This window comes from Blennius ocellaris, assembly GCF_963422515.1.
Source record: "Blennius ocellaris genome assembly, chromosome: 20".
NCBI classification, from domain to species: domain Eukaryota; kingdom Metazoa; phylum Chordata; class Actinopteri; order Blenniiformes; family Blenniidae; genus Blennius; species Blennius ocellaris.
This window is the reverse complement of record NC_137669.1, coordinates 23,076,583-23,089,879: the sequence shown is the minus strand read 5'-3', so window position 1 is coordinate 23,089,879 and position 13,297 is coordinate 23,076,583. Positions and strand designations below refer to the sequence as shown.

The following is a 13,297-nucleotide window of genomic DNA, read 5'->3' as shown; positions in this document are numbered from 1 at the left end:
CGTTCCTTCCCCCAGGCCCCTCCCCCTCTTTCCCTCCCCCAGGCTCCTCCCCCTCGTTCCCTCCCCCTCGTTTCCTCCCCCAGGCTCCTCCCCCTCGTTTCCTCCCCCAGGCTCCTCCCCCCAGGCTCCTCCCCCAGGCTCCTCCCCCTCGTTCCCTCCAGTGCAGCCCAGCGTCAACAGGAAACGACGACACGGTGAACTTTTAAGAAAATAAAAGCGGCTTTAGCACATGAAGACGTCATGAAGGCGTGAGCAGGAACACGGGGCTCCGCCCCCTCCCCCCCCCCGCTGGGGCTCCGCCCCCCCCCGTCTTTACGCCACGTCTCAAGTGAAAACGATGTCACAGCATGCTGGGCCGCCACTAGTTGGCGCCGTCTGTTTTTGTAACACACACACACACACACACACACACACACACACACACACACACACACACACACACACACGATGCAGTTTCAGAAAAGTTCCACCGGGGGGGCCATTTTCAAAAAAGTGTGTTTTCAGTGTAAATGGATTCCCAAAAACGCAACTGAAGTTTTGTGTTTTCACTCGTTGCCATGGAAACGACTCGGTCCGATACTGCCCCACTGCCTTTAGAACCTCAGGCACTTCTTCCTCCTCCTCTTCTTCCTCTTCCTCCTCCTCCTCTTCCTCCTCAGTGTCTCCTCCTCTTGGCACTTGAGCTGGAAGACATGTGTCCTGCACCAGATGTGTCCGTCCTGCTCGGTTCCTCCACACCCTGATGTGGTGACGTGTTGCCAGGTTGGTGGGGGGGTTGGGGGGGGGTTACATGAAGGCGTGGTCTGGGGGGGGTCCGTAGGAGAAGCCTGGGAAGGCGCCGGCCGCCTCCTTCACGCTGCTGGTGACGCTCAGGCTGTCGGTGCAGAGAGACGAGGACACGGGGAGGTGGGTGAACTCTGGGTCGAAGTGCCGCAGGTCGGTGGGGCCGCTCTGTGGGGGGGGGGGTGATGGGGAGGGGGGGGGGCAGACGATTAAAACAAATTCTGAAACTTATTTCCACAAACCAACAGATTTCAAACATTTCACAGGTTGGACCAGGAGACACAGAATTGGACCAGTGGACATATAGTTGGACCAGGAGACAGAGTTGGACCAGGACACACAGAGTTGGACCAGGAGACAGAGTTAGACTAGGAGACACAGAGTTAGACCAGTGGACACAGAGTTGGACCAGGAGACACATAGTTGGACCAGGAGACAGAGTTGGGCCAGGAGACAGAGTTGGGCCAGGAGACAGAGTTGGGCCAGGAGACAGAGTTGGGCCAGGAGACAGAGTTGGACCAGGACACACAGAGTTGGACCAGGAGACAGAGTTAGACTAGGAGACACAGAGTTAGACCAGTGGACACATAGTTGGACCAGGAGACACAGAGTTGGGCCAGGAGACAGAGTTGGGCCAGGAGACAGAGTTGGGCCAGGAGACAGAGTTGGACCAGGACACACAGAGTTGGACCAGCAGACAGAGTTAGACCAGTGGACATATAGTTGGACCAGGAGACAGAGTTGGACCAGGACACAGAGTTGGACCAGGAGACACAGAGTTGGACCAGGAGACACAGGTTGGACCAGGACACACAGAGTTGGACCAGGAGACAGAGTTAGACCAGGAGACACAGAGTTAGACCAGTGGACACATAGTTGGACCAGGAGACACATAGTTGGACCAGGAGACACATAGTTGGACCAGGAGACAGATAGTTGGACCAGGAGACACAGAGAGTGGACCAAGAGACAGAATTAGACCAGGAGACACAGGTTGGACCAGTGGACACAGGTCGGACCAGGACACAGAGTTGGACCAGTAGACACAGAGTTGGACCAGTAGACACAGAGTTGGACCAGGAGACACAGAGTTAGACCAGGAGACACAGAGTTAGACCAGTGGACATATAGTTGGACCAGGAGACACAGAATTGGACCAGTGGACATATAGTTGGACCAGGAGACAGAGTTGGACCAGGACACACAGAGTTGGACCAGGAGACAGAGTTAGACTAGGAGACACAGAGTTAGACCAGTGGACACAGAGTTGGACCAGGAGACACATAGTTGGACCAGGAGACAGAGTTGGGCCAGGAGACAGAGTTGGGCCAGGAGACAGAGTTGGGCCAGGAGACAGAGTTGGGCCAGGAGACAGAGTTGGACCAGGACACACAGAGTTGGACCAGGAGACAGAGTTAGACTAGGAGACACAGAGTTAGACCAGTGGACACAGAGTTGGACCAGGAGACACATAGTTGGACCAGGAGACAGAGTTGGGCCAGGAGACAGAGTTGGGCCAGGAGACAGAGTTGGACCAGGACACACAGAGTTGGACCAGCAGACAGAGTTAGACCAGTGGACATATAGTTGGACCAGGAGACAGAGTTGGACCAGGACACAGAGTTGGACCAGGAGACACAGAGTTGGACCAGGAGACACAGGTTGGACCAGGACACACAGAGTTGGACCAGGAGACAGAGTTAGACCAGGAGACACAGAGTTAGACCAGGAGACACAGAGTTGGACCAGGAGACACATAGTTGGACCAGGAGACAGAGTTGGACCAGGAGACAGATAGTTGGACCAGGAGACACAGAGAGTGGACCAAGAGACAGAATTAGACCAGGAGACACAGGTTGGACCAGTGGACACAGGTCGGACCAGGACACAGAGTTGGACCAGTAGACACAGAGTTGGACCAGGAGACACAGAGTTAGACCAGTGGACATATAGTTGGACCAGGAGACAGAGTTGGACCAGGACACAGAGTTGGACCAGGAGACACAGAGTTGGACCAGGAGACACAGAGTTGGACCAGGAGACACATAGTTGGACCAGGACAGAGGTTGGACCAGTGGACACAGAGAGTGGACGCAGTGTTGGGACGTACCACTGAGGGGACGAAGGGGGGCGTGACCTTCTTGGACATCAGGTCGTCCCAGTTGATGGGGGAGAAGAAGGAGTGGTGCTTCAGCTCCAGCTGCAGACAGAGGGAACCGTCAGCGATCAGCCGGTTGCCGCGGCGACGGCGGGCGGTATCATGGGATGGCGGGTACTCACGAAGTCGTCCTTGGCGCCCAGCCGCGCGGCGCAGTCCTTCTGCAGGAGTCCCTCCAGCAGCTCGCGGCCGGCGTTGGACACGTTGGGCTTCAGCAGCGGCGCCTTGTGCAGGATGTTGCTGTACATCTCCGCCGTGTTGCGGCTGTAGAACGGCGGCTGCGGGGGAGGGGGGGGAGGCGGGGTTAGTGCTGTGGACAGACCGGGGGGGGTGTGAGGTCAGAGGTCACGGGAACTCACCAGGCCGTAGAGCATCTCGTAGAGGACGGAGCCGAGACACCACCAGTCCACCGTACGGTCGTACGCCTGCTTCTGCAACACCTCGGGCGCCAGGTACTGTCGGGGGAGGCGGGGCGACTTTTATTTTGATAGTCATCGTAATAACAATCCAACTTGGCGGTTTTATTTTGACAGTCACTGTAATAACAATCCAACTTGGCGGTTTTATTTTGACAGTCACCGTAATAACAATCCAACTTGGCGGTTTTATTTTGACAGTCACCGTAATAACAATCCAACTTGGTAGTTTTATTTTGACAGTCGTCATAATAATAATCCAACTTGGTGGTTTTATTTTGACAGTCACCGTAATAACAATCCAACTTGGTGGTTTTATTTTGACAGTCACTGTAATAACAATCCAACTTGGTGGTTTTATTTTGACAGTCACCGTAATAACAATCCAACTTGGCGGTTTTATTTTGACAGTCACCGTAATAACAAGCGTTTCTGCCGTCTCCATGGAAACCGACATGGTTTTCTAAACTCTCCTCAATCCGAGCGTTTTTCGCCGGAGAGGTTGCCGTGGAGACGGGAACAGGAAGTGGGACGGCGCTCGTACCTCCGGCGTCCCGCAGAAGGTGGTGGTGGTCCCGCTGGGGTCCAGTCCCTCTTTGCACAGGCCGAAGTCCGTGAGGACGATGTGTCCCTGCGAGTCCAGCAGGATGTTCTCCGGCTTCAGGTCCCTGAGGGGAGGACGGGTCAGTCCTGCCGATTAACCACCACCGAAGAAGAACCACTGGCCCAAACACTGAACCAGTCTGAGTTCTGGTTTAACGTTTACACTCAAGTACTCGAGTAATTTGGACTCATTTAACACTCATTTTACACTCCTTCTCTTATTCCTTTCCCTCCGTTTCTTCACTCATTTCATCAAACTGTTGGGTTGCCTTGTCGCCATGTGTCCACCAGAGGGAGCCGGAGCTCTTGTAGTACCTGTACACGATGTGCAGGGAGTGCAGGTAGCCCAGCGCGCTGGCGATCTCGGCGGCGTAGAACCGGGCCCGGGGCTCCAGGAAGACCCGCTCCCTCTGGAGGTGGTAGAACAGCTGCAGGGCCACAACGCCGTTAATCCAGGACGTCACATTCACACGTTATTCAACATTGTTAATCCACACCGTCACATTCACACGTTAATCCACGGTGTTAATCCACACCGTCACATTCACACGTTAATCCACGGCGTCACATTCACACGTCAATCCACGGTGTTAATCCACGGTGTCACATTCACACGTTATTCAACATTGTTAATCCACGGCGTCACATTCACACGTCAATCCACGGTGTTAATCCACGGTGTCACATTCACACGTTATTCAACATTGTTAATCCACACAGTCACATTCACATGTTAATCCATGGTGTTAATCCACACCGTCACATTCACACGTCAATCCACGCCGTTAATCCACGCCGTCACATTCACACGTTAATCCACACCATCAATTAACACCGTCACATTCACACCATCACATTCACACTGTTAATCCACGCTGTCACATTCACACGTTAATCCACACCATCACATTCACACTGTTAATCCACGCCGTTAATCCACGCTGTCACATTCACACCGTTAATCCACGCCATCACATTCATACCGTCACATTCACACGTTAATCCACGCCGTCACATTCACACAGATAATCCACGTTTTTAATCCACGCCGTCACATTCACGCATTAAACCACACCGTTAATCCACGCCGTCACATTCACACAGATAATCCACGTTGTTAATCCACGCCGTTAATCCACGCTGTCACATTCACACCGTTAATCCACGCCATCACATTCACACTGTTAATCCACGCCGTTAATCCACACTGTCACATTCACACCGTTAATCCACGCCATCACATTCACACTGTTAATCCACGCCGTCACATTCATACTGTCACATTCACACGTTAATCCACGCCGTCACATTCACACAGATAATCCACGTTGTTAATCCACGCCGTCACATTCACGCATTAAGCCACACCGTTAATCCACGCCGTCACATTCACACGTTAATCTACATTGTTAGTCCACGCCGTTAGTCTACACCGTCACATTCACACGTCAAACCACGGTGTTAATCCACACCATTAATCCCCGTTGCTAATCCCCGGCGCTAGCCTCACCTCGCCCCCGTTGACGTAGTCGAGCACGAAGTAGAGCTTGTCGGTGGTCTGGAAGGAGAAGTGTAGTCCCACCAGGAAGGGGTGCTGGAGGTTCTTCATCAGGACGCTTCGCTCCGCCATGATGTGCTTCTGCTGCAGGGACCGGGACAACACACCTTCAGCACCTTATTTTGGCGGGACGGCGCCCCGCCGGACCTCGTCCTTCGTCCTCACGGGGGACGGACCCCGGCGGGACCCACTGAAGACACTCACCTCCTTCTTCTTCAGGATGATCTTCTTCTGCAGAACCTTGACGGCGTAGTACCGGGTGGACTCTTTATGCCGAGCCAGCAGAACCTGGTGGAGAGAGACAGGTGAGTGGAGGAGGAGGACAGGGGGACAGACAGCTGGAGGAGGACAGACGGCTGGAGGAGGACGGGTGGACAGACACCTGGAGGAGGACAGGTGGACTGAAACTGGAGGAGGACAGGTGGACTGAAAGCTGGTGGGGGACAGATGGACAGACACTTGGCGAAGGACAGGTGGACAGACACCTGGCAGAGGACAGACGGACTGAAAGCTGGAGGAAGACAGACGGACTGACACCTGGAGAAGGACAGGTGGACTGACAGCTGGAGGGGGACAGGTGGACAGACACCCGGAGGAGGACAGGTGGACAGACACCCGGCGGAGGACAGACGGACAGACACCCGGAGGGGGACAGACGGACAGACACCTGGCGGGGGACAGACACCTGGCGGGGGACAGATGGACAGACACCCGGAGGAGGACAGGTGGACAGACACCTGGCAGGGGACAGATGGACAGACACCTGGAGGAGGACAGGTGGACAGACACCCAGCGGGGGACAGATGGACAGACACCCGGCGGAGGACAGACACCTGGCGGGGGACGGATGGACAGACACCCGGCGGGGGACAGATGGACAGACACCCGGCGGGGGACAGGTGGACAGACACCCAGCGGGGGACACTCACCTTCCCGAAGCTTCCCTTCCCGATGATCTTCAGGTAGTCGAAGTCACACGGTTTGATCCTGAAACAGATCAAACAAACTCTGATTAAAGCAACATGAGCTTTCATCTCCCCTTGGAAGTAATAGATTACTGATATCAGAGTACTCCAGTCTTAAAACTTGACATTTTCCTTCTACTCGAGTACAATTCCCGCCACGTCATGAACTTTCAGAGCAGAAGTACTGAGATCACAACTATTTCAGAACCTAAACTGAGAAAGTTGCAGTTTTCTTTCCTATTAATTTAATATTTATTATTATAATCTAACCGTTCCTGACATTAAACGTAGTTAAAAAACCTTTAAGCGCAGTAGAATTTAACACACTTCTATAAGAAGTCATGAGATCCGCTGCAATACACGCCTCTGACCACCGGGGGGCGCACTTGTCGCCTGTGTGGTGAGTCACAGTGACGTCACAGTGTCTGCATTACTGGTGACTTCTACATGTTGACGAGTTATTCTGATGTGAATAAGCGACTGTATATTTGACTTCTATGGAATCACAGGAGGGACAAAATTAATAAAAAAGGAAATAAATCAATAATACAGAAAACAAACAAAGGAAGTGATATTTTGCTGATTCCATGTTGTCAAAGCTTGTCCTGCTTTGTCTTTTGTCCCGGAGTCAAACCTTCTGGAAGGACGTCATGTGGAGCAGTTCCGGTTCCGGCCACCAGATGGCACTGCTGCATTAACTTTGAAGTATTGGATTTAGTTTTCCTTTGTATATTTTCTGTCTTATTGATTTTTCTTTACATTTCCACATTTATTTCCTTTTTAATTTTCATTTTAAGATTCCAGAAACTTCCGCCATCATGTGACCGAAGCGTTTTTCTCTACTTTTTCCAAGCATGACACTGTTGAAGTTGTAATTTCTAAAAGAGTTCAGGTTTTGTTAAAAAATGAGAACTTCTTAACGATGTATCAACACTTCAACTAAAGAGCTTTGATCTCCTGCCGTAGATCAAAGTAATTACTCGTCTCTACAAGTGACTGAGGATTACTCACTGAGTGTCTTCGGCCAGCGAGCTCCTGGAGTTCAGGCACATCTGGAAGAAAAGACGAGGGATTATTTAATCCAGAGCTTCGGCCAATCAGAGGCCGGGGTCGGGGGTCGGAGAGGCTCCTTCTTACCGGGCTGTCCGGAGGTCCCTCGTTCTCCTCGTTCTGATTCTCGTCAATCTTCAGGAAGTTGTTGACGTCGGCGCTGCAAGAGAGACGGAGGTGAGGACGTCTGAGACGCTGACGGAGGCAGACGGTCGGGTCGGGGTCAGACTAATCCCTGACCCCCGTCCCCGGACCTCAGGGAGCCTCTGGAGGCCACGGGGACCGACTGAGGACCGACTGAGGACCGACCAGGGACCAAGGACCGAGGACTGACCGAGGACCGACCCACTTCCCTGACCCGCCGGTTCCCTGGACCAGCAGGTGATCCTGGGATCAGGTGTGTCGGGACAGACGAGGGATTAGAGGGGATCAGGCCTCATCGTGAGACGACCCTTCTTATGAGACTGACCTTACCGGGCTGACCTTACTGGACTGACCATACTGGGCTGTTCTTAACGGACTGTCCTGATGAGACTGTCCTTACTGAACTGCTTTTATGAGACTGTCCTTGCCGGACTGTCCTGATGAGACTGTCCTTACTGAACTGCCTTTATGGGACTGTCTTTATGGGACTGTCCTTACCAGACTGTCTTTACTGAACTGTCCTGATGAGACTGTCCTTACCGGGCTGTCTTTATGATACTATTATTACTGAATTGTCCTTGTGAGACTGTCCTTACTGGACTGTCCTGATGAAACTGTCCTTCCCAGCCTGTTCATTTAAGACAGTCCTTACAGGACAGTCGTTACAGGACAGTCCTCACCAGCCTGTTCATATAAGACAGTCCTTACAGGACAGTCGTTACAGGACAGTCCTTACCAGCCTGTTCACATAAGACTGTCCTTGCCCTCCTTCTCACAGCCAGATTAGTCCGTTCCCAGAATGTCCTCCCGGCAGGGACTTGATTGGATTTGGACCATGAATGGACTCAGAGACAAACAGTCCTGCTCAATGAGCCAGGAAGCCTCATCCCTCATCCCTCCATCAGACAACAACAATAATAACAATAATAATAAATCCAACATTACTAGAAACCCAGGAACTCCCTAGACCCCTCTATTGTTCTATATCATCAATATCTACATAGATTTAGTTTAGTTAGTTACTCCGTCCTGATGCCAGCCTGCATTAGACTGAAGGACCTTTTTAATTCTCTCCATTCTGTGGTCAAGTAAAAAGTTAAAACACTAATAAAAAGATTTAAATAATAATAATAATGAGACTCACTGTTGGCAGATGTGCGGCGTCGAGACGAGTTTCTGGATGAAGTCGTTCAGGCCCATCTTCCTCTCCTTGATGAAGGCTGCAGACAGAGTCTTCATCACACACCGTCTCAACGTTCAGGGGTTTTTGGGGGTTTTTAATTTTAAATATTTTTTTTTACATCGTCTGTGGAGCAACGAGCCGTAATCCCGCAGCTCTGGAGCTCCAAACCCCCCCGTCACAGGACAGACCTGCTGCGGGTTTACGGGTTACGCAACCACCTGGGTCACCGGTTCACCCGTTCACCCGTTCACACGTTCACACGTTCACACATTCACAAGTTCACACACCAACAAAGCAGTTTCCATCCTCATCGCGACACTTTGGATTAAAACAATTTATTTTTTCTCAAACAAATTCCCATTACTTATTAAAACCGGCGTCGATTATCAGTCCGCAGCCGCGTCACGCTTTAATTTCCAAATATTTAAGATGCTATTCAATTATCGGATGAACTGAACGTTTCACCGATCGATAGGTTTCATTCATTGATTGATTGATTGATTGGCGGAGATCGAAGAGTCTCACCGGTCAGAACCGACACGATTCCCCGCATCCTGCAGTACGTCAGGTCGCATCCAGCCTCCGTCACCGCCATGGCGAGCAGCACGAGACCAGATCCACGGAGAACCGGTTAATGTCCTCTCAGTTGTCCCCTGTGTCCTGTCTCCTGTGTCCTGTGTCCTGTGTCCTGTCTCCTGTCTCCTGTCTCCTGTCTCCTGTCTCCTGCAGCGCTCCGCTCCGACTGCGAGCCCCGCGGAGCGCGAGTCATTTATACCAACCACGTGGTGCGTCCTCCGAGGCCCCGCCCACTGCTGCAGCGTCGACACACCGCGTCACCACAGCAACCGCCCGGGGGCGTGACGTCACGGGATTCCGCCGCAGCCTTCTCAGAGATGTGGACTTCAGGCTCAGTCACGAGAGTCGGTTCTTCCAGCTCGACTCAGTGAAGAGTCAGTTCTTCCAGCTCGACTCAGTGAAGAGTCAGTTCTTAAAGCTCGACTCAGTGAAGAGTCAGTTCTTCCAGCTCGATTCGGTGAAGAGTCAGTTCTTACAGATCGACTCAGTGAAGAATCAGTTCTTACAGCTCGACTCAGTGAAGAATCAGTTCTTAAAGCTCGACTCAGTGAAGAGTCAGTTCTTACAGCTCGACTCAGTGAAGACTCAGTTCTTACAGTTCGACTCAGTGAAGAGTCAGTTCTTACAGCTCGACTCAGTGAAGAATCAGTTCTTACAGCTCAACTCAGTGAAACGAGTCAGTTCTTAAAGCTCAACTCGGTGAAGAGTCAGTTCTTACAGCTCGACTCAGTGAAGAGTCAGTTCTTACAGCTCGACTCAGTGAAGAGTCAGTTCTTACAGCTCGACTCGATGAAGAGTCAGTTCTTACAGCTCGACTCAGTGAAGAGTCGGTTCCTGCAGCTCGACTCAGTAAAAAGAGTCGGTTCTCACAGCTTTGAAAAACTCCCATGATGCATCAGCTGGAGGAGAATTCGTGTACATTTGACAGGATTTTGCACCAGAAGGTTTGATGAGAATCGAGTTGAATCGTTTCATTTGCAGGTTCGTCCTCCAGCAGAACAGACATGTTGATATTTATGACCCGGTGTTTCAGTCTCTCTCCACCTCGTCCTCTTTTTAATATGAAGGTTGAGAACAAAGAACAGGGTGTTTGTTTCTCGTGACGACTCTCACGTGTTGAATCGTTTCACTACAGAGACGCCTCCTCCAGGAGACGCCTCCTCCAGGAGAAGACTCCTCCAGGAGACGCCTCCTCCAGGAGACGACGCCTCCAGGAGGAGGAATCTCTAACTCGTTTCTAGACTGTGGAGAAGAAGATTTAACTCCTGACGACTCCTTCTATTTCTGACAGGAGGAGGAGGAGGAGGAAGGAGGGATGACAAAGAGGAGGACGAGGAGGAGGAGGAGGGGGAGGAGGGGGAGGAGGGGGAGGAGGAGGAAGAGGAGGGGGGTGAAGGAGGGATGACAAAGAGGAGGAGGAAGGAGGGATGATGAAGAGGAGGAGGAGGAGGAGGAAGAGGAGGGGGGTGAAGGAGGGATGACAAAGAGGAGGAGGAAGGAGGGATGATGAAGAGGAGGAGGAAGAGGAGGGGGGTGAAGGAGGGATGACAAAGAGGAGGAGGAGGAGGAAGAGGAGGGGGGTGAAGGAGGGATGACAAAGAGGAGGAGGAGGAGGAAGAGGAGGGGGGTGAAGGAGGGATGACAAAGAGGAGGAGGAAGGAGGGATGATGAAGAGGATGAAACAAGCGGGGACTTTCTCCCACCTCCTCCTCATTTTGTCTCAATGGAGAATCTCCAGCTGACATCACATCACGACACACACACACACACACACACACGCACACACACACGCACACACACACACACACACACACACACACACTCCTGCTGCTTCCCCTGCAGTCTCGCTTTTCTCTTTTTTCTGGGAGGATCTGGAGGAATGTTGGTCACGACTGCTGAGGCTGCAGAGGAGGAGCAGAGGAGTAGAGGAGGAGCAGTGGAGTAGAGGAGGAGCAGTGGAGTAGAGGAGGAGCAGTGGAGTAGAGGAGGACGAGCAGAGGAGCAGAGGAGCAGAGGAGTAGAGGAGGAGCAGAGGAGTAGAGGAGGAGCAGTGGAGTAGAGGAGGAGCAGAGGAGGAGGAGCAGAGGAGTAGAGGAGGAGCAGTGGAGTAGAGGAGGAGCAGAGGAGGAGGAGCAGAGGAGTAGAGGAGGAGCAGTGGAGTAGAGGAGGAGCAGAGGAGCAGAGGAGGAGCAGAGGAGTAGAGGGGGAGCAGTGGAGTAGAGGAGGAGCAGAGGAGGAGGAGCAGAGGAGCAGAGGAGCAGAGGAGTAGAGGAGGAGCAGAGGAGTAGAGGAGGAGTACAGGAGTAGAGGAGGAGTACAGGAGTAGAGGAGTAGAGGAGGAGCAGAGGAGGAGTGGAGTAGAGGAGGAGCAGAGGAGGAGGAGCAGAGGAGTAGAGGAGGAGTACAGGAGTAGAGGAGGAGCAGAGGAGTAGAGGAGGAGTAGAGGAGGAGCAGAGGAGGAGGAGCAGAGGAAGAGCAGAGGAGTAGAGGAGGAGCAGAGGAGGAGCAGAGGAACAGCAGAGGAGTAGAGGAGGAGGAGCAGTAGAAGACCAGAGGAGCAGTAGAGGATAAGTAGGGGAGCAGCAGAGGAGGAGCAGCAGAGGAGCAGAGCAGCAGAGGAGGAGTAGAGGAGCAATAGAGGAGGAGCAGCAGAGGAGGAGTAGAGAAGGAGCAGCAGAGGAGTAGTAGAGGAGGAGCAGTAGAGGAGGAGTAGAGCAGCAGAGGAGGAGTAGAGGAGGAGCAGTAGAGGAGGAGTAGAGCAGCAGAGGAGGAGTAGAGGAGCAGTAGAGGAGGAGCAGCAGAGGAGCAGTAGAGGATGGGCAGTAGAGGAGGAGCAGTAGAGGAGGAGTAGAGCAGCAGAGGAGCAGCAGAGGAGGAGTAGGGGAGCAGTCACTGGAGCTCCTCCTCAGGAGGTGCAGGTCGTCACTCACTTCTTATGTAAACCCAGAGAAGTGAGACCTGCTGCTCCACTGACCTGTAAGTTACATAACTGCCATAATGCAGCCGAGCTGCAGGGGGCGGGGCGTCGGGGGGCGGGGCGTCGGGGGGCGGAGCTTGAGGAGCCTCATAACAGGTTGATTTTTTAAAAACTCCCAGAGTGGTGGAGATGGTAAAACCCCGGCGTGGCCGTGAGGTGTGGACGGAATGTCTTTGAGCTCCCCGGGGGGAAGGAAGGGGGTTTCTGCTCTTGTGGGCGGAGCCTCAGTCCCGCCAGCTCCGGTGGGGAACTCCTGTGGTCACGTGACCTTCAGGCTCCGTTTAGAGGAAGTGAGACTTCCTGTGCTTTGGAAAGAGGAAGTGAGGTGCAGCACCTGAGGACAGACAGCACCTGGTCTGGACCTGGGGCTGGGTGGACCTGGTCCCCCGGCGTCTCTCAGTCCCCCAGCGTCTCTCAGTCCCCCAGCGTCTCTCAGTCCCCCGGCGTCTCTCAGTCCCCCAGCGTCTCTCAGTCCCCCAGCGTCTCTCACCTGGTCTGGACCTGGGGCTGGGTGGACCTGGTCCCCCGGCGTCTCTCAGTCCCCCAGCGTCTCTCCATCCCCCAGCGTCTCTCAGTCCCCCAGCGTCTCTCAGTCCCCCAGCGTCTCTCAGTCCCCCGGCGTCTCTCAGTCCCCCGGCGTCTCTCAGTCCCCCAGCGTCTCTCAGTCCCCTGGCGTCTCTCACTTCCTCTGCGCCGCCGTCGGTCACATGACGGATTAATCAGCTTTTATTTAGCTGCCCTGCTTTACATTTCTCTGCTCGCCCGCGTGACTGACGGCGGCTGATTCCGCTCAGCGGGAAGTGAAAGTTCTGACGCCAGTCTGAACCTCGTCCCAGTGGAACCTGAAGATCCAGAGCTGGAACCCGGAGACCAGAGACCCACCA

General features: G+C 53.2%; 1 protein-coding gene across 1 annotated transcript; it reads right to left on the bottom strand.

The window, feature by feature from the left end:
• Nucleotides 1–786: 786 nt before the first annotated feature.
• Nucleotides 787–9,470, bottom strand: LOC308144815 (serine/threonine-protein kinase Sgk1; the record flags this gene model as incomplete). Its single annotated transcript, XM_080516048.1, has 13 exons — nucleotides 9,386–9,470; nucleotides 8,822–8,897; nucleotides 7,621–7,693; nucleotides 7,495–7,535; nucleotides 6,448–6,505; nucleotides 5,723–5,806; nucleotides 5,471–5,602; nucleotides 4,276–4,388; nucleotides 3,902–4,025; nucleotides 3,301–3,396; nucleotides 3,064–3,219; nucleotides 2,894–2,983; nucleotides 787–951 (listed from the first exon to the last, which is right to left on the bottom strand). Exons 1-13 carry the CDS (start codon nucleotides 9,453–9,455, stop codon nucleotides 787–789), a joined length of 1,278 nt encoding a protein of 425 aa, XP_080372174.1. The 5' UTR covers nucleotides 9,456–9,470.
• Between the last annotated feature and the right edge of the window lie 3,827 nt (nucleotides 9,471–13,297).